At 33.7% G+C, this 22999-nt stretch overlaps 1 protein-coding gene across 8 annotated transcripts in view; it reads left to right on the top strand.

The window, feature by feature from the left end:
• Positions 1-22999, top strand: part of LOC126753446 (leupaxin) — a 72316-nt gene that overhangs the window by 17464 nt on the left and 31853 nt on the right. For 4 of the 8 annotated variants that reach the window (XM_050464924.1, XM_050464928.1, XM_050464923.1 and 1 more), the window contains one exon: positions 5865-6087. The exons of 1 other annotated variant lie outside the window; for it this stretch is intronic. In XM_050464924.1, coding sequence (XP_050320881.1) covers positions 6003-6087 — 85 coding nt within the window. In that variant the 5' untranslated portion in view covers positions 5865-6002. Of the gene's footprint in view, positions 1-5857; positions 6088-14903; positions 14990-20934; positions 21039-22999 lie in introns of those variants that run through there. 3 more of the 8 variants (XM_050464926.1, XM_050464925.1, XM_050464927.1) reach the window with 3 other exon arrangements.

Below are 22999 nucleotides of genomic sequence, written 5' to 3'. Positions count from 1 at the left end.
GTACATTTGTAGAATATACACTCTGTCGGTAGACTTTAACACCTTATCTCACTTACACAACAATTATACGATAACAAATTGTAACAAAGTTTTCAATTTTAATTCAATACGAGAGTACAAAACACTTTTCTTCTGCTGCTTTAGTCAAAAGCGTGATCAATAATGTACAAAAGGTCCGAATAAAATTATTCAATTCATATTTAAGAAATAAATTCGCAAAAAAAAGTATTTTTTTACCTTAAAACCCTAACTCCTCCCTTAAAGCTTTTCTTTATTCGGTACGCGATTCTCCAAGTTCTATATCTGCTGTCCTATTTACTTGCTTTGAGTGTGTGACTAGTTGTCAGTGAGCTGTAGGTTCAAACCTCAACATAGTATGTTATAATGTACTAATGCCTCTCAAAATTATACGCTTTTATTGAATTAAGCAAGTGTTATGGAGACTTTATTGCTATCAAATTCAAAGTTAACTTATTTTTCTTAAAGCAAATTAAGTAATTTAATACTATGTTTTTTCTTTTAATTCATCATTGCAGACATACATACATATGCATGTACTGTATAGTTTGTTTATAGAGTAAACAATATTTGGAGATGAACGCACGCAGTCAACGTTGATGAAGTCGGGAAATATTTTCATTTGGCTGATTTGTAAACAATTTTATATTCGCTTAATGCGAGTTCACTTTCTAATAGTTTCTTGTCTACTTCCTATATTTGCTTACTTGTACACTTGCATATTCATATACATACATACATATGTATGTGCGTAAATCCACTTGAATATATGACGTCGAACAATACATTCTGTTTGTAGAAAAATCGTTTTCGATCCTCTGTAAAATGGCAATGATCTGCGTATTCACATATAAAAATACACATCTTAGGGAAATTCTTGAAGAAATATTGAGTGGGCGGATGTTGCAGAGGGCTAAGAACACATTAATAACAGCTCTCACACAATGTTTACATTGATGTGCCAAGTTACACTTTTCACTGTAAAAATTGTTGGGTTTAAAAATCTTTTGGCGAAAATGCTTTGTTTTTATTTAATACAAAATGGTAGCATTTAATATAGCGGTTTAACACTTTACTATCAGTACTGATCGGATAAAAGATATCACCATATTTTGTATTGTTGTATCAATATTAATTTTGTTATAGTAGTGTTTTGTAATACGATATTTGAACATATTATATTTGCTTTGTTATAGGCATCTACATATACATAATGTACTATGTGGCGTATGAGTAACATTTTTTCATTAACATTAAAGGAGTGTTAAAAGTATTAGTATAGTCCTGACAGACGAGCAAAATTAATGCGCCTTAAGCAACGGTAATGCGCATTGAAATTTTATGGTGACAGACGGCAGACTTGTGCATTTGGACAGCTGATAGTGAAATTTGTTTATTTATTAAAACAAAAAGTGAAATGAAAGTGTGTGAAAAAGTGAAGAATATTGGAAAAATGGATAGCAAACTGTGCGTTGTTTATTTTCTGCCATCTAAAAATATTAAAATTTGTTTTTGTTAATATACTTGCACATAATTTAATTAGCAATATAAAAACTGTTTACCTCTGAAGCTGTAAACACAAACAAGGCGGCAGATTTCAAGCGACATCTGTCAAACAATAGCAAAAATCTGTAATTTTTAACCAATGTTGTCTACTAAATTCAGCCAAATGCACGAAATTCTTGTGCATTACAAACTTGCATTCACATGGGTCAAATGCGCAAATAAATGTAACTTAAGCCCGCTAATGCATATTAGCGCTGTCGTCTGTCAGGGCCATTAGAGCGGTATATGGAAATGTCTGACGCTTTAAATTTTAACTTTAGAATATGTAATTATTCAATGGGTTTAATATTGTATTTCTCTCTTATAACATTGCTTTGTGTGAAAAATGTTGAAAATATTTATTGTATTTAATATTTGCATCCACTTTTGGTTACTTCAGAGTTATTACATACATATGTATATTTTGCTTCTCACTTTGAACAGAAAAAAGTAAGAGATTTTAATTTCTCATTAATCGTGCTAATTAAGAACGAATCAAAATTAATTCGGGTTATTTTTTTTGTCAGAAAAAAATACGATTTTTCCAATCACTTCCAGAAATTATTAGTGTTGGTGCTAGTGTATTATATTTATCCGAGCTTATCGCAAATCTATTAGTTGTATCTTCAACTCGAGCCGAACTCCCTAGTTTATGACTTTTCCTTCAGAATGTTCTTTAAATGTCAGTCAAGTTGTATATCAAATTTCCAACAGCTAGCAAGTCTAAATTTTATTTAAGCCATTTAATAACATTAAAAATGTAATTATATAAATTTTAAAATTGTTTTAGCGTATATTGTGCTTATACTCTGTAGACTGAAACGTGGGGTAATTTCAGTGCTTTTTCGTTTGAGGCTCCTTGATTTAAGTATCGTGCTTACACCTAAAAAATATTATTTTAGTTTTTTCAATCTATGAATTAGTCAGTTAGATTTTATTAACTCAAATTTCAAAGCAATTTTTTCTCTATTTATCGCTTGTGGAACCAATTCTTAACTTTAAGCACGTATACTTTATTTGTTTTTATACCCAGAACAGAGTATATTGAGTTTGTCATGAAGTTTGGAACACCAGAAGGAAACGTCGGAAACGGCATAAAGTATATATACATACATATACATATATAAAAGTTCAACGTGACGACAAAAGTCGATTTAGTCAAGTGTGTCTATCCATCCGTATATATGTACTCGAAGTAGTCCTCAGTTTTAGAGATTTTGATTTGAAATTTTATAGACGTGCTTTTATGATTATTGCATGTCTGCATTCTCCGCTAGATTGTGTCTACACCGATTTCTCTAAAGCCTTTGTTAAAGTTTCACACAATATTCTAATTAAAAAATTATAATCTTTAGGGTTTCACTCTGTCTTCTTGCAGTGGATTAAATCATATCTGCGCAATAGACGATGTGTTGTCAGTGTCGATGGAGTGTCATCTGATTCATTCATTGCGTCTTCGGGAGTGCCACAAGGAAGCGTCTTGGGTCCACTTCTCTTTGTGCTGTTTATCAATGACATTTCCAGTTGCTTCTCTTTTGCTAACTTTTTGTTATATGCAGATGACTTAAAAATTTTCGCAATAATCAAAACTCACAAGATATAGAAGTATTCAAACTTCAATGGGATATTGATACTTTTAATGATTGGTGCCTGAAATCGAAGCTTCTTCTGAATCTAGATAAATGTTCTCAGATCTCTTATGGCAGGGGACGTAGCATCTTACCTTCAAGTTACAATATTTCTAATTACGTCCTAAAATGCGTAACAGAAATTAAAGATTTTGGGGTAATCTTTGACAACAGATTTTCTTTCATTAATCACATCAACTATATCACTTCTAAATCATTCGCTGTGCTCGGCTTTGTCCGTCGAAATGCTTTCAATTTTTCCGACCCCTACACGTTAAAATTACTGTATACATGTTTTGTTCGGTCCATTTTGGAGTACGCAGTTGGTTTTCAATGTAATTAATGGAGGTATTGACTGTCCCTATTTATTAGGGAAAATTAACTTCAATACTCCTCAGCGTTGTCTCAGATCTATTTCCCATTTTATTATAAAAAGGAAAGTACTAAATTTGCTGAATATGCTTCTCTCAAGCGTGCTATGCGTGAGTTTAACTCGATTTCCGATAAAGTTCTTCTTGATTTTTCTCACTCTAGGGTATCCTTCATTAATACACTCAATTCTGTTTTTTTGTTTAAGTTATCTACTTGTGTAATTGTAATTTAATTATTTTAGAATTCAAATTTGAATCCTAATTTTCCATTAGTCTGTAAGAATTAATGTTCATAGACTTAACTAAGTAAATAAATAAATATTCAAGACGCTGCTATGTTGGAACCGCCGATATCGGATCACTATAGTGTAAAGTTGCTATACAAACCGACTGAGCAATATCAAGTTCTTGTATGGGAAAACTTTTCTATCTAACAAAATGTTGGACCCCTATAGCGTAAAGCTGACATAGAAATTGACTAAGCGATATCAAGTTTTGTATGTAAAAATTTTATAAACTATGTGTATTTTTATTTCTTTCGATGCTTATTAAACTAGCCTCTACTGTACATGATCTCTTATTGATTTCATTAAGAACGCTTGAAACTAATTCTAAACTTCTTGAATATTTATTAATGTTTAGCTAGATTAATGATTCGCTATTTGTTAAAATATGCCAATTAAAGCTAGAAATTTCGCTGAAAAAATAACAATAATGCAAAGTTAAATAAAAGAGCTTACCTTCAAGGTATAAATTCTTACGTATGTATATACATACACATGTACATATATTTTATATACAAATAATTCGCTATATTGTTAAAAACTCGTTGAAGAAGTATCCTATATATAAATATGTACGTATGTGCAGTCACTTAATTAACACGAAGTAAAATCTCACTAAAAAAATTATGACCGTTAAATCCACATACATACATTTGTATGATCTCTCTGAACGAATATATTAAAAGCTGAACTGACGGTAAAATACATACCAATGTATGTATGGATAAACATATGTATGTATATTTATTTTGTGTCAAAAAGCGAAAAAATTCAGGTAAATAAGTATGTACATACTTGTACATATGTGTGTATGTAGGTGTCCGGGTGTTATTGTCGTGAACCGGGCGAAGTTGAGCCGCAAAATATTGAGTCACCGCGTCGTCGTTCACTTGTTCACGAGATTACCCAACTACCGGCCGACCAAAACAATTTATCCAAGAGAGTGACAAAATATGGAAGGCAATACGACGCCGCAGCCAACAAAACATCCGATGACAACAAAAACCTTGATCTGCGTGGGCTAAAGAGTGACGGACGCTGGGCAGCGGGATCAGCACCGCACATTAGAAATTCAATCAGACAAAATTTTATTTTCATTTAGTTAAGATCAACTGTAATCCATGCACATATGTATGTATGTATGTATGTACGTATGATTGTGTGACAGTATAAAAAATAAAATTAAAAATATATTAAAAACGTATAAATTAAAGCGAAGACAAAGCATTTGTTTGTTGTTATTGCTGTTGCCGCTGTCGCTGTGCTCTCCGTTAGCGCCGGCAGCAGCGCCGTACGCTTGGCCAACTGCCCATTGCTTCCAACGTTGTCGCATCAGATTTAGATTCATGAGATTGCGTTTGCTATTCTAACTGCATATTGTTCCAAGTTGTTTGGCAGCTTGCCTGGCTGAGTGTATGTCTGTGGCGGAACGAACATACCTATATGTACATATGTACATGTTTTCAAGCGGTCCACCGCTCCCACTTGCGTTGACTGTATACATAATTCATATGCGTGCGTATATAAGTATGTATGTATGTCATCGACAGCTGATTCGGTTGGTTGATTAAAATGTTTTCATTTATTTACTGAAAATCAAATCGTATGAATTTCTCAATTTTTTCTAAATTCTCACTAACAAATTTGTCTATATACATACATACAAATTAATATATATGTACATATGTATATATATGTATATCCAAAAGAACCAACCACCGAAATCTCGTGTGATCGAAGTGTAGTGAAGGTGACGCAAATACTCGCACCAGATGTCAGATGTCTTTGATCAACCGGCTACCAACGTCCAATTGTTCAAAAAATCGATCGCGCTTGTAATTTTTGTTGGATCTTTACCACGCCGAGGAGTCGGTGGTTTGTATGTGTGCTTACCAAGTGATTTATGTCGATGGCTGTGGTTGACCTGTAACCCTCGCTTATAATTTGCAGAAAACTTAATAACATTTTGAAAATAATTTCTTTTTGGTGATTTATGTGAAAGTGTAATTTTGGTTTAGATTGCTCAGTGATTTGTAGCGGTGTGCTTTCGTTAACAAACAACAACGAAACTTAAAAATACAAATTTGACAACACAAAAATTGATTGAAAATATTTATATAGCTGCTATGTGTGTATGACTTTAAAATCAAGCTAAAATGGATAGAACAATGTATGGAAAATTTGATCCCGGTGCACGGCAGCCTTATCGTACGATACGAGCAAAAGGAATACAACCCGGATGTAAGTATCATGTCCGTGTTTTTAACACTATTTTTAAGGCAATTGTTTAATATTTCAAATTTCTGTGTCCTCATTTTAAAATTTTGGCATTCTTTAGGATATTTGTTAATTGGCTCATAAAGAACGAAATCGAATATACGATTCTTCTTTATTTTGAAAATTAGCAGCATTTTAATACTTTTGTAACCAGTTGTTACAGAGTATATTATAGATTTTATTATATAATCGAGATAGATATAGGGTTATGTATATATAAATGATAAGGGTGACGAGAAAAATTGAAATCCTGTTAAGGGTCCGTCCGTGCAAGTTAAAACTTGGGTAAATATTGAAATATCTTGATGAAGCTTGGTATGTAGATTCCCTAGTACAAAAAAAAATTTTCGAGTTCGTAGATGGGCGTAATCGGACCACTGCCACGTCCACAACCCGACATTAAGCGAAAACACATAAAGTACCAATATTAAGCACTAAATTAAAGAGGCACCTGTGGGCAAAATTAAAAAAAAAAGTGGACGTTGCCACACCGCTTAACAAATTTAATGTAGATATCTCCTAAACCGCTTAAGCCACAACAACAAAATTTGCTGAAAACAAATCTTATAAGAACTTCTAACGATAGTGTAAAAATAGAAATCGGAGGATAATCCCGGTTACTCCCCAATTAACGGTACTGTTAAAAACAACTAAAAGCGCTATAAATCAATAAAAAAAAGCCAGGGATTAAATTTTACCACCAAGATGGTATAAGAGGCTCCTATAAGCCTAGTGTAAAAATTGGGCGTGACACTGCCCTTTTTTTTTTTTAAGAAATCCCATATCTCGGGACTGACCAACCGATTTCGACAAAATTTAGTACGTGGCTTTCTTTTCATTATTATATTTCACGTTGTGAAAATGAGCAAAATCGGATAATAACCACGCCTACTTTCCATATAGCACAATTTTAAATTCCATTTGATTAGTTTCAGTTTCCAGTACACAAGTCAAGAATCAATTTATATAATGGGATAATTTTTTAATCGAAAATGTCGAAATCGAAATGTTAATTTTGATCGAAAATGTCGGTCAATGTGTGATATGTGTAACTGAAATTGAGGGATAATCCTTCTCTTATAATGATATGTCTGTATGTCAAAAATGGATTGAATTGGACCAATACTTAGCCCCCATATACCTAATATAAAATTTGTCGAACTTCAGGCTGACCTTGTACCACATATGTATATCGAAATAGATAAATTTGAGCGAAAACTTGGCCTTTCCCCTATATATATGTACATAACTAATATCATGGTTTTCGAACATCCGGCTGATTTTACTCTATATGAATGTTTTTGCACCTTAAAGTACTTCCCTGGCTTTGATTCTTACAAGTTGCAAGAGTATAAAATGTTCGGTTGCACCCGAACTTAGCCTCTCCTTACTTGTTTATATTAGGTTGTCAAAAAAGTCTTGCGGTATTTTCGCTAGTTGGCGCTGAAAGTGCGTAGTTCTAGTTTTATTCGTCGCATCGGGTCATGCTACGAGTATACCTTTTTTGAAAGCTCATTTCACGCGCTAACACGTGTTTGATTGATTGTCGTTTCTTTTAAGTCGTTCGTGAGTTATAGCGTCGCAAACATGGAGCAAAATAAAGAGAAAATACGGCATATTTTACAGTACTACTACGATAAAGGCAAAAATGCATCTCAAGTCGCCAATAAAATGTGTGCAGTTTATGGATCCGATACAGTTTCCATTTCCACCGCACAACGATGGTTTCAACGTTTTCGTTCTGGTGTAGAGGTGGTCGAAGATGCGCCACGCTCCGGAAGGCCTGTCGTCGAAAATTGCGATAAAATCGCTGAATTGGTCGAAAGAGACCGGCATAGTAGCAGCCGTAGCATCGGTTAAGAGCTAGGCATGAGTCATCAAAAATTCATTTCAATTTCAATAAAAAATTCAATAAAAATACCGCAAGACTTTTTCCAAAACCACCACAACAACAAAGATTTGTTCAGGAGTTTATAAGTTATATTTCTTACTGTTTTTATTTACACACTAGCTCTTTAATAAACCGTTATATTTAGGTTTAAATTTAAGTTCATTTGGTTTTAGTTTAGAAAACTGAATATGGTAGAAGAGATTGTTAAACAAAGGGGATGCCGGTCATATGCAAACCCATACTTTCAATATGGCTAGGAAAAGTTATCAATTCATCACTAATTTTTAGCATCAAATATCACTAAACTCAATATAATATACATAAGTATGTACATGCCGGCTAAAACTGATTGAATGATGGAGTTATTTCATTCGATGTGTGAGAGTTCTCGTCTTCGGCGGTTGGTTTTCCTGATTTCTTGAAAGACAACTGGCAAACAGATAGTTGGGTATCACTCAGAATTTACTCTTCTGCTTTGTTCTGATGGTATGACTGCGATATATCCACTAATGCCTATAATTGCCTCTATCTCACGATAGGTCACAATATGAGTTTGCACATACTTAGAATCAATAGCTTCCGGGATAACAACTGATTTTGGACGACCTTCCCAAAATTCGTCTTGGAGTGATCTGCTCGATTAAATTCACCATACCGCCGATAAACACTGGATATTGATTGAGCTTCGTCGCAAAAAACTTAATTAAATTCGTCGTTGCACTGTTGCTGAGTTGTTAGAAAATGTTTACGGTTTAATTATATTTTTTGGCCGAGATGCATATTTCAAGTTACTGTAAGTCGTATATCAAAACCTTCTGAGTACATATGTATGTATAACATCAAAAATATCAAACTTTGCGATAAAATTTGAGTTACCAGATTGCAACACTACGGTTGCCAAATCCCGAAATATAAAAGGCAACATACGTATGTATATACTTATGTCTACTATGAAGTTAACCGAAAGGTCGAATTTTGAAATACTGGGTGAATGAGGGTTAGGGCAATGTCTTATGCTTTAAAAAATATTTTCTGAAGTTAACCGAAAGGTCGAATTTTGAATTACTGGGTGAATGAGGGTTAGGGCAATGTCTTATGCTTTAAAAAATATTTTCTGGCAATGCCCGTAGGATATTTGATATATTATTTGACGTATTGAAAGTCAATTTAAATTAGTCGAATCTCAATAATTGGTATCATGCCCACTTGCAGAACTCCTGAATAATAGATCTTAGGAACTGCTAAATAATTTTTAATTTCGAACATAGCTTTTATATGAAAGGTGGCGGATTATTACCCCATTTCGCTCGTTAGCATCTACCTAACCTATTGATTGCCATTCTAAAACACAATGCTTTCAAGGTATCCAGAGGAGATTGCGAGATTCAAAATGCACCATTATTTGTGTGTGTGCACCCAAATTCATATCTAAATCAACTTAATAAGCTTAAATGGTTTATTATTGAAGAGAAATATATAAATATTTCCTTGCTATTTGCAACAAAATTATGGCATATACTATGCATAAATATGAAATCTCTGGATGTGTGGGTGTACCACTCTAGAAGTAATTAAATCAATACAAAAAAGTTGAATCTAATAAAATATTAATTTACTTTCAATTATAGGTCCTTTTCAATGTATGTAAGTTAATTTCCTTAAAAAAAGGAATCCCTTATCATATTGTACAATTAAGTAAGAACTCGTACGAATTATTTAATTAGAAAAATAATTCATTGAATATCTGCATTTGAAAATTTACAATCAGAAGATATCCGATCAAGAAAGGATAATCTGATTTGTTTGGAGTATTTTGATCTGTTCGTATTGCTAAGAGTACCAGACCTTTCACCACTTAGCGGTAACTCAAAGGTCGCAAAAAAGCTTGTAGCGCTGAGAATTGAAGAATGCAGTTACACCTTACTTTTCGAACATATACTAAATATTTTTCTTGAAACTAATCTAAAAATAAAAAAATAATAATTTAATTTAGCACGTTGTGTCCATTTTTTGCCCACGACACACGCCAGTTTGTTAATATAAAAATGTATGAACATACAAACCTACCAGCATCGGCAAATTTTATTGACACCACTGTTTGCTTGCGCTCATAGAAGCAGTAAGTAATCAAAGCCGGCTTTCAGGCGAAGTTATGCGCCTTTTGGCTATGCAAAGTTTGTCACCTTCACTCAGCTACTGTGTTTTGTTGTATAGTATATTATGTTTGCTGCAACGGGCAAGAATTGTGTAGAATTGTGTAGTGTGGACTATGTGACTAACACTTTCAATTGCATTCACAACTTTCGGAACACTTTATTTGTTACTCAAATATTACTGTTCTGGTAAACATCTGAAAGCAAACTAGGCTGCTCAAACATTTATGTACATGCATACATGTATGAACATATGTATATTCAATGTAGCAAAATAAATTTCTAGAATATGTTAGCATAATTCGAGAACTACTTTTGATGCTCAATCATCTTTTGAGGTGACGCAATTGAGCACCGTTTAAGCCAATCAGATTTTTATTGATCACTTGACATTTGTCAATTCTAATAAAATCCAACCCACATGAATTTTGAAGAATATTCGAACTGTATTTGTGTTTTACTTGTGTTTACGTGTGCACCTGTTATCGAATATTGGTATCGCTATCGTTGTTTTTGTTTCGGGGTGCAAAAGGGGGCGCTTAAACAAACAAATAAACTTGTGAACGGTGCTAAGGAAATGAAAGTATAAATATAATTATAAACTATTGTTATAAATTTCATAGCATTTTTTACTTAAATAATCTGCATAAGGAGTTAAGTTGATTTAGCCATGTCCGTCTGTCTGTATATGCAGAAACTAATCCCTCAATTTTCGAGACATCGATCTGAATTTTTGCACACGTTCTTTTCTCCCCAAGAAGCTGCTCGGAACCTCCGATATCGGAGCTACCATATAAACTAAACGACGAAAATCATGTCCTAATATTGAAAACATTTTTTGGCGAGATATCTTCACGAAATTCACGAAACCCGTATTATTATCCAAGGTAAAGACAAAATTCTCGAAATATTTGTTTAGATCGGAAAACTATAGCGTAGAGCAGCCATACAAACTTAACGATGAACAGACATCGACAAGATATCATCACAAAATTTGGCACGGTTTGAGACCGAAGGCACGCTATAACAGCCGATGAAATTGTTCAAAGCGGATCACTATTAAACAATTAAAATCAACATGAAAACTTATTCGTGAAGGGTACTTGCATCTTAGATGCAACTGAAGTTAACGTTTTTTTTAATTTATTTTTTATATAATGTTTCGTTTATATTTTTTAATTGTAGTTTTGTTATTTTGAAGTCTCTTTCAATATCTCACATTTTATTAAATTTACCCATATTTAAAAGAAATGTTGATTTCTAAGTGGTGATGGGTTGTACAAACTTTTTGAACAATGAAATATTACTATTCAATGTTTGTCTGTGGCAAAAAAAAAATCACACAATTTTCATGTTTTTTGCTTTGTGTTTTCTTTTTATTTTTTGAATTTATTGTCGTCGTCGTAAATTAGTTTTTCGTTCACTCGATTTTTAATTTTTGTTTGTTTTTGGTTGCTAAATTTAGTCAAAGTCAAATGACTCATTCATTCGTCGTAGCATCACACATTAGCCAGATATGCTGAAAATTCTAAGCAGCCGCATGACAGTGCAACTAATTAGTAAATGCATTGCTCAAATCGATCGCAGTAGATACGATATACAAGCATACATACATATGTACATACATACACACGTATTTGATTTATGATATTTGATATATGAATTCTTTTCGTATACATACATATGTATTGTCAACCTAAAAAAACGACCAAAATGGTTTTGGAGTCAAAAATTCCCATACGTACTTAATATGTTAAAAAAAAGTTTTGAGAATAATCGGTTAAAAAATCAATTTTATAATTAAAATCATAATATCTGCCTCAATATAAGTATGTATGTATATTAGGGTGTGCCATTTTGAGGCAACCTTTTCTTTTCAACTGAAAAACAGGCTCAAAACTTTCGAAATGTGTAAAAAAAAAGTCACTCAAAAGATGAGCTCTTAATATTAATATTAAGAGGTGCCTCTTTCAAATTTTCTGTTTTCCATATAAATTACATGGAAAAAAATCGTTTTTTTGTGGTGGTTATTGTGCGGAGGTTATTATATGTGCACGCGATGGCTGCCAGTTGGGATGGTAAACTCGATTCGGATTCTACTCGAGAATCGAGTTTTCTCGTAAAATAATCGATTTTTTGAATGTCAAGAATCGATTCTTAATAGACTTCGACTACTGAAGATCGATTCTGAAAAATCGATCATTTTACGAGAAAACTCGATTTTCGAGTAGAATCGGAATCGAGTTTACCATCCCTACTGGCAGCCATCGCGTGCACATATAATAACCTCCGCACAATAACCACCACAAAAAAATTATTTTTTTTCCATGTATTTTATATGGAAAACAGAAAATTTGAAAGAGGCACCTCTTAATATTAATATTAAGAGCTCGTCTTTTGAGTGACTTTTTTTTACACATTTCGAAAGTTTTGAGCCTGTTTTTCAGTTGAAAAAAAGGTTGCCTCAAAATGACACACCCTAATGTATATAATATATTTTTTGTTTTTAAATTATTGATATTACTGGAATAGTGACAAAAGTCTTTGAAGAACGGATTTTTTTTTTTGAGTTCAAGGAGTGATTTGGTCGTGTTTGAGGCTTATTTAAGTGAAACTGCAGTTTTCATACTTACTAAAATATAGCCAGCCGAACCTCTTTTTACCTATTTAATCGTGAATTTCAAAAAATTCGCTCCAAAGATGAAACAGCGTATATTCTGAGGGTAGGCAATAGTCAGACGTATGTACTTAATTACTACAGTTAAATCTTAACCAAAGTATTCATACCGGAAGATATTGTGTGTTAACTGCACAAAGGTCGAAATATTGGGATCACTATTTACGTTGGTAATTGAGCAGAGCTCATGTGAAGAGGAAATGTTTAAAAAGTGTGGCAATTCCTGTTATAGACTTATTTGCAATCTAATATTTAAATCTTGCTTAATATAACCTTATACCATGTTCAGACCGACACTTAATCAGTGGATTTCGGCTGTTGTGTAGTTTATCCCACTAATCTTATATTTATCAAGATTTCGCCATACAAAACTGACAGTTGAAAACCACTTCATCGAAGTGCTTTGAAACTGATCCACTCTAAATATCTCAGTGCGACTCTAATTTTGTGCCATCTACTTGTCAGCATTGGAAATCTATTACATTATCACAGCTGATTTACACACTACAAAGAGAAAAAAATGTAAACAAACAAAATTTTTTTTAAAGTAATGAATCTAAAATCGACTTCCCAAATGAAAAAATTATTTCCATTATATGGAAAATATTTAAAAGAAGACGGCTTTTATTACAAAATACTATATGACAATGCTTTCAAAGAACATGGCCAAATCGGCTCAGCTTGTCATACTATGCTGATCATTTATTTATATGTATTATTGACGCGCTTGAGGCCCAAAACATCCTTCAAAATGGTATTGGCTGAGCCTTTCGATATGCCAACTTCATCAGCAAGGTCTCTAATTGTTAATCGACGGTTTTTCAACACCAAATCTTTGATTTGTTGAACGTGAGCTTCGTCGGTTGAGGTTGATGGTCGCCCTGGACGCTCTTCGTCTTCGACACGTTCACGGCCGGCTTGGAACTCACTATACCACTTGCAAACATTTTTTTTAGACATAGCCTCATCACCAAAGGCTTTCTGCACCATCCTCAACGTATCCGCAGCAGAAAATGATTCCGTAAACAAAATTCAATGCAAATTCTTTGCTCAACAAATTTCGATATCGCAAAAAACGAAAAACTCACTTTTAGCAGCTCACAAAACGACACGTATCTCAAACACTAATGAATATTTTGACATGAAATTTGACATAAATGTGACTGACAGTACTACCAACCCAAAAAAAAAATAACTCTCCAAATCCTTCGACGCGCGCAGTTTAAATTCAAATGTATACATATGTACATATTTTTAAGGTATCCGACGTTTCCTTCTAGGTGTTACAAACTTTGTGACAAACCTAATATACCTTGTTCTGGGTATAAAAAAAAGATTACACGAAACATGAAGGCTCAGTTTAATAGAGCTTTGGGCTGTAAAAATTATAAATTAAAACATTACAATATCTTATGTTATTTGTAGGCATGATTGGACTTTATATTAAAAAATAACCTGCTATTTGAATTTCTCATCAACCTCGTCCCATAGTAGATCGCCCCCGTATTAAGTAGAAAATCTGGCATACTGATATGTTTTCGTTTTCTATATATACCTATGTATTTGTTGTCGCTTTTTTGGTTTTGTTTTTCTCATTGTACGCGGCGTTCGCAATGATCAAGGTGAGATCGGCGTCAACGAGTGCCACATGTGGAAATAAGTATCTGTTGCTTTTTCAACATTTTCAGCAACGGTTAAAAGGAAGACGATTTCGGAAGCTGCAGCCTGCAGGTAGTGAACATGTTAATGAGTGATATTCGGCTAGATGAGTAGACGAGTTTTTCTGGCATTTCAAAAAGGAAAAAAGGAGCAAACCGATTTATGAAAATAAACCTGCCAGCGTAGAGCCGCCAAAAGTTCTCACTCATGTTAGGGCGCACAACATATAATTCTTATAGTTAAAATGATGTGTTGGAGTCGTTCTCGAAACGAGTGGATTATTGATTGAGTGAGTTGCTGCTGTGCTCAATACAACAGCTGCTCTGCTTGCTTGGCGCGCGTCTGTGGCGCTTGTTCGATAGCATGCGCGTTTAGTTGCCATCGAGATTTTGCAAGCGCGTAGCAAACTGAAAGATATTTTTGTGAAATTTTTCAATTTATATTAATATAGAATATATTTAAAAATTATTATTTTTTCTTCCTGAGGTAAATAGCACAATGCGTGAAATCGAGTTGAGGACGTACGCGCGTATAATAGCAATACCAACAATTATATCGAAGACATATTCCGTGAAAGCATAATAAACAGAAATTTTACGAAAATCGCAAATACATTTTCAATCAATATTAAATACCTCAAGTCGACTTACCTTTGCTTTATGCAATTTTTTCTATATCTGTATTTTTTGTTCTTGTAATAAGTTATCCATGTGTGTGTGCAACATCAGCTGTGTTCTCATCGCATCTGTTCGTCAGTGCGCATCTGCCTGCGAGTGCATGTGTGCAAGTGTGCATTATGCGTTCCCTTGCCCGACTATGTGCTGTGAAAAATTATTGTTTGTGCAACAACAATTATTAAGCATAACAATAATAGCAAAAACAATTAACACAGAAATGGCACTACAAGCTTTTCTGCTGCTGCAACTGAATGTCAATAACTTTTGCCTCTTGTGTGCTATAAATATGACGATTACTATAAGAAATAAAAATACGACTGCAATTAATATAAATAACAATCTTCGCTGGAATTTTTAACCGCCCTCGGCACAATGTGCAACCGCATCTTCATCGTCATGACAGACAGACAGACATACAGTTCAGTTAAATTGAGTTGATTGATTAATCCGCACTGCACACATACATACATACATAGGACGTACTTACTTATATTTACTTACATACATATATTTTACTATAGCTTGCATTCGTACGCAGTCATTGTGTTACACTTGTGATAAGAAAGTATGCTGTTTAAACATAATTTTATTTTCAAAAATATGTTTCCTTCTTAGTTTTTTTCATTGCAAATGACATAGAAAATTATTGTTATGTATATCTATATATTTGGAAGACTTATTAAAAATCTTTTCTCTAATCCTTTTAATATCATATTGGGCGCGCAATAGTTCTTATTGTTTTTTTAATAACAATATAATTTTATTACAAGGGAATGGTTACGGTTATTGCCCAACGGACATCTTTCGGACAAAACTCGAATAACATTATTATAAAACCATTCTCCTTGTAATGCTATCTAAGCACCAAGCGAATTTTCGATGCCCGTCTTTTGAGTGGAACTGCTTCTGAGCCAGACCATGTGCCATTTAACAGAACAAATAATAATCGGACGCTGCAATATCTAAAGAATATGGCGGGTGCGATAGAACTTCCCATTTCAGCGTTTCCAGGTGGGTTTTAACGGGTTTGGCAACCTGAGGCTGAGCGTTGTCATGCAACAGAATAATTTTTTCGTGCCTCTACTGGTATTGAGGACGCTTTTCGCATAGTTCTCTGCAGTTTCTGAATCATTCTCCGCACATGTACTCTGACACGGTTGCTCATGGAGCAACGTCTCCAATTCACCGTCTTAGGAGGGTTTTGGCCGTCCTTCACGCGAACGGTTATTAATATCGAAATCACTGTCTCTGAAGCGATGAAACTAATTACGGCACGTTGTTTCACTTGAGGTAGCACCTCTATAAGCTTTTTGGAGTTCCTGATGTGCTTCAGCATCCAATTTCTTCGACTGTAAGAAGAATATTAACAGTTCCCGCAAATGACTAATATGTAAACCCACTCACTTTTTCAAATGTGTAGGGTAGGCTTTTCACGTTTTGGTTGACATATCCATCCGAACAAAATGTTCGGATCGGACTTCTATAGCATATAGAGTGGCCATCAAAATCAAAATAAATATCTTCATAAAATATATTTTATCCATTTTTAGTAACATTTATTCGACTAGATGGTTGTTAAATCAAACAACTTGATTATAACTAGAAAAACATTTTCCGAGGCGAGGGCATTTTCCCATTTACGCGAATTTACGATTGGCTCGGGTTCACTCTGCGGGCACTCTTAGATGCAAACCATTGGCTGGTTACGTTTCCAGATTTAGTTAAACCTATAGTTACTATAAGAAATGGATCAGCTTCGGCGAAAGTTGAGGTTTTTATTCCAGTTTCATTTCAGTAAAATTTAAATTTGTAAAACTAATCTAATACAAATACATACATACATACATACATATGTATGTAAGAAAGTACGTTTTCTTTAATAAGCTCGAAATCCCACCACCCAAGCCAATGAAATGTGTGAGGCGCTTTGATTCCTTGGCACTTTCGACGATTTTTTTTCCAACTGCCACCGATAGTATATTGGGTTGTTGGTTTTTTTTTTATTTTTTGTGCAGTTGGCATGGAAATTCTCAATCGATTTTGAAATCTTTGCGGTCGTCACGCCAAAAATAAATTCATAAATACAAAAACTTATGTGTGCCACTTTCTATACATTTAAATTTCGCGTGAGTTTTCGTAATGCATGCACACAAACAAACTCATAAATCCATTCGTATCAAACGAATTTAGAAGGTGGGTGTGCCGCCTAATTTTCGCTTCCGTCTGTGAAATAACATTTCCCAATTCTGCCTACTTCTTTTTCCATATTACAACATTAGAACTCCGTCACCGACGTTTTTCGCCAACGCGATTTCGCCGCCTAATACCTAGCTTTTGTGCTCCGCGCACATACATATGTACATATATATAGTACATACATACATATGTGTGTACGAAACATATGTATTTTATACGTGCATACAATGAGCCATATAACTGCGCTTGTAAATCAGCCGGTCAGACGACCTCTGTATTCTAGGCCATTTGCTGTTACCATTCGTGCTTAGACAGGTGTTCGATTATCCGCTTTTATTTTTGCCGATATTTTTCACCGCTCGTACGTACTCGTAGCGCAATGTTTTTATTTATGCTTCGCGAATAATGCAACACATCTCTCGGCACCTCGCGTTTGCGAACTTTGTTTCTTTTTTATTACGCTCGGTATTTGAATAGCGCATTGTTTGTTGTGGTTGTGTATAATCTTCCATCGTTTGTTTATGTTATTCTAATTGTTGTGATTGGTGTGGTTGCAGATTATTCGCGTGTTGTTTTTGTTGTCATTGTGTGGTAATTGATCGTCAATATTTGAAAGCTTTTTGCTTAATTGAAAAGTTCTCAAGTAAGGTGGTAGATATTAAATAAAAATTATGAGAGTCACATATGGTTTTGGTTGTTTCGCAGTGGGGTGGCTTCATTTAAATAATAATATTAAATCGATTTTAACTTTTTGATTTCACTTTAAGCTCATCTATACGCTTTTTTTTATTATATGGATAATAATATAAAAATCATTTCATTAGAAATTTTCTGACTGGAAGATAGGAAAAAGTTTCTTAAGGGATGGGCTAGGATTTCAAAGTAAAAAAAATAATTTTTTTGCGAATTTATTTCTTAAATATGGTTTGAGTCACTTTTGACAATATAGTGTAATTTTTGCTTTAAAACCCTTCAATCGTCAAATATGTACATATGTATGTATGTGTAAGACATACATATGTATGTAATTTGCCTCACTTTCATGCCTGATTTAAGCGGGTGGATATTCCTAATACAGATTTTAAAGAAAATGCCTATGCAAAGAAAATGTTTTCACCGTGTTAAATTTTACTTAAAAACACGTCCACTTTATAGTCAAGTTCACATATTTAGTTCAACTATGGCTAATTGTTAGAGAGGCGATTGAGTTGATAAACTTTTCTCTAAGCTGACAAAATTATAAAGCCTTAAAAAATTAACAAAAGACTATTTTCAATTTATAAAATACATCTATTTCTGCTTACTTGAAAAATACTCAATGCTCGATATTTAATTCTAATAATTTATTTCTGGTATAATTGTTCAAAGTTCAAAGAGAAAATTAGAGATAAAATAACTATCAATGGTTAAATATTATTATCATGAACCTAATCTATATCAAGTCACTAATAATATCGCCTTTGAAAAGTGAGAAGTTTCCAATTAATACCGTTTTATTTTCTCACATAAAATGTTGCCTCATTATATGACATTACATAACCACTCTATTACACCTTGTAAAAATGTTCCATTTTTTACTTAACAAAAGAACAAAAACATACTAACTTATCCATTCGCTATTTCTATTACCGAGCTAAATAAAATTAGCCAATTCATTATAATTAGTGGAAAAAACTTAATTAAAACCAGTAAGGAAGAGCTAAGTTCCGATATAACCGAACGTTTCATACTTTTGCAACTTACAAGGATTATAGCCAGGGAAGTGCCTTCAGGTACATAAGGCCTGTTAATTATATGGGGTCCAAGGCGTGTTTTTACCCGATTTTATTTATTCTACAAGGTGCGTTCCAAAGTAAACAGGACTTTTTGAATCTAGCGCCCCCTGGTGGCGGCATCTATATGTCGACTGGTGCATTAGAATCTGCTATCTTTATCGATTGTCCCGTGAGAATTTCATGGATTGGAAGTGAAGTTATTGCGTTTTAAGTGTCAGTATGTTTGTGTTATCGGTGCGAAAATAATAATTCATTTTGACCGAACATTTGGGCTTACGAAAAGTGTGTGCACGGTTTGTTCCGCACAAATTGATTGACGACCAAAAATTGCTCAGAATCCAACATTCGAAGGACGCTTGTGACCGATTATTTGACAAAAAATCACATTTTAACCATTAACCACTCCCCGTATTTACCTGATATGGCACCGTGCGACTTCTTCCTTTTCGGAAAAATGCATTTGCCCATAAAGGAAAGCGTTATGCAGACGTAGAGGCCATTCAAAAGGCTTGCACCGGCATACTGGCGGCCATACCGACCAACGAGCTAAAACACTTGTTCGACATGCTTTTGGACCGTGCTAAAAGCTGTATTGAAACAGGACACTATTTTGAATAAAATAAATTGATTTTGCCGAAAAAATCATTTGTTCTGTTTTTTTAAGTCCTGTTTACTTTGGAATGCACCTTGTATATCCCTATAAGGTATATGAATGATGAGTTGTGTCGATCCCGTCCCATTTCCGAAGAAATTGTTCTGATCGTTTTACTATAGCATTAGCTGCCATACGAACTGAACGATCAAAATTTCAAAATCAAGTTCTTGCCAGGAATATTTTGAATTTGTGAAGTGTATTTCAGTTTTGGTGCGACCGGGGTTTACGTTTTTTTCTTTTCTTTGTTAAAACTAATAATCAACCATATAATTAATGAATTCTCTATAAATATTATTTGGTCTACCATAATTTACTGGTAATCTGGCAACATGATATAGAGCAAATTGCTTCATTTCAATTTAAATTCGATAAATGTAGTATAATATCACTACTTGTACATTTCCATTAATAAAATAACTTTAATTAATAAATAATAAAAAAAAAAAATACAAAACATACTTGTATTTATCTGTATGTGTGCATTTCAAGCGAGTTGTGCAGCATTGTTGCGATAGTTACTAATCAGCTTTAATCCACTTTTTACATACCGACCAAATGGCTATTTAAGTGCAGTTACGTATGTACTTACATAATGTATGCATATGAATACCATGTGGTATAGCTCATGTGGGAGGATTGAATGCTAACCAGCTTAATCGCAATTAAGTAGATAAGCTTTAGAACGCAAAAAGTTCACATATTTTCTATTCTTCTTATAACATAATCATTGTTGCTTTTGCGGTATTGAACATTAACAGCTTTTGCGTTGTATGTCAACTGATGATGCTAGAAAATATTTAAAGTTTCTGAGTTTCGCCAAATTGAGATAATTGAGGGAATTTGTTGGTCTTCTTCATCTTTTTTACTTTGTGATTGTTTCACCTTGTGGCCATTTGCGGAAAGTGTTCCAAGTCGTTAACATGTAACCCTATCTCACAATTGGCCAGTTGTGAGCTATTCAACAAGACTTAATAACATTTTTTTTCTCAAAGGTTCGTTAAATATTCTTCTAATTCCATATACGATGTTGTGAAATACAGGTTTTTTGCTTATTATGCTTGCGGTTTCGAAATATTTCTTTTATTACCGTTAATTCATAGTGTTATCCACCAACGCGTGAATATATTTACAGTGATTTCCTTAATTGAGAATGTCTTCTAAGCTATACTCGTCATCGATTTTAAGTCCGCCAAATGATGCTTTCAAAGTGGGCGAGTTCGAAAGGCGCTTAGGTAAGTTCACTTTCATTGAATGACAGCACAATGTTGTACCGTATGTACACTAGAGCGGGTCGATTTTTTTTTTGTATAAAATCGCGTATTGGGGAAATATTCTACGGCTCCTTCTGAACATTACATCTGAGAGAATATGGATCTATTGTCCAATTTTCTTTACTTTCACTGTCATTGTTAAGCATGTATTAGAGAACAGTTCTGCAATATTACCTGCTCTTAGCTGTTTAATTTAATTAAAGGCCGATTCCGAACAAATGTTTCTATTAATCAAAATACACCTCTGTGTTAAATTAAATTTAAATGCATTCAATCGGATATCTCACAAGCTTTAGGGGAAATTTTTTTTATTCCGAAAGATTTTAATCCACCTAAAAAGTCATATTCTCTTAGGAAAAGTTTTTCAGAAAGATCCGTAGAACATTTCCCACATACGCGATTTCATATGAAAAATCGATCCGCTCTAATCTTTATATGTACATTCAAAGCATATATTCTTGTACTGTCTACTATATAGTACAGTAATAATGTATTACGATTGCCGTAAAAACGTGTTCGAATTTAGATATCATTGATACATTTTGTTTCTGGTAATAATATTTGCATATGCTATTAAGTCATACCTAATTATATTCCATTTCTGCTTGAACCTGTAAAACATATGTATCTATGTATCTTGAAGTTAGATATAGTAGAATATACAATATAAAATACATAAGCCAAAAAGGTTAAGTCTAAAATAACATAATCTAATATAACCTAACAGAAATGTTATGTTCAGTCTCCTAGGTGAATTCTAAATCGTGATGAACAAAAGTCGAAAAATAAACTTAGATTATATTTAAGTGTTTCTCATGCAACTGTGAATAGATTTGACCATTAAAAGCACAGTCCTGAAGTATGATCAGTTTTATGTTATTTGAATGCAGCTATTTGCCTAAATATTTGTTTTGTTTTTGCCATTGTCCACATAGTAATTATATAGTATGGTGATTGAATGGCGTTGAATATTTCTGGAAAAAAAATTATTTTTATACCCTGAACAGAGATATTAAGTTACAGTACACAAATCAAGAAGCAATTAATGGAATTAAACGGAATAAAATTGTCCACGAATAATACCTTTAATACTGTTCAAGCCTCTAGGTACCTAGGTGCCTATAGTTGACTGTTGATCGAAATATCGGTCAATGTATGAGATATACAATTCGATTTCAGAGAGAATCCTTTCCTGGCAAAAGTATTGCTGAATGTCAAAAATTGGTTGAATCCGGCCTATACTTTCCTCAGCCCCCATATACTTAAATAAACATTTTCGATTATGTATACTTAAATAAAGAACTTCCGGTCGACTTTGTATCGCATATATCGGCCAATAAGTGAGTTATTGAAATGAAAATGGGAGAGCGTATTTTACAGTGTATCTTTCTGCCTTAAATAGATGGATTTCAGCAAAAACTTGACTTAGCTCCTATATAACTAATATCAGGATTTTCGAACATCCGGCTGACTTTACTCTATATGATTGGATTTTTTGTATGTGGCATGTTAATACAAGTAGTATGTGGTACGGGGAAAAATAGATAAAGTAGGCTCGATATAATATAATTATTTTCGTTTTTCTATCAAACTTTATATGTCTGTTAGGAAGTATATAAAATGGGTTATATAGGGCAATACGAAATATCTCCTGTATATATAAAAGTCGTCGCACTGAGACTTTCGTTGTTGACAGTCATAACTTTGAAGTTGTAGATTTTACGTCTATTTAAACCAGCATTAACACCACCAACAATGTCAGCCTGGAAATGCAGGGTTGCCTTGCCAACAGGTGCAACTGAGTATGAAATTCGATGAGTCGACGTTACAGTTTTCGAAGGAAAATTCTGCGAAAGATTTATGGTCCTTTGCGCATTTATCGCATTCGATGGAACGAAAAGATATACGACGACTTTTAAAAT

Source organism: Bactrocera neohumeralis, chromosome 3 (genome assembly GCF_024586455.1).
Source record: "Bactrocera neohumeralis isolate Rockhampton chromosome 3, APGP_CSIRO_Bneo_wtdbg2-racon-allhic-juicebox.fasta_v2, whole genome shotgun sequence".
NCBI lineage: Eukaryota > Metazoa > Arthropoda > Insecta > Diptera > Tephritidae > Bactrocera > Bactrocera neohumeralis.
The sequence above is the reverse complement of the archived record's forward strand: the minus strand, read 5'-3'. Positions and strand labels throughout refer to the sequence as shown.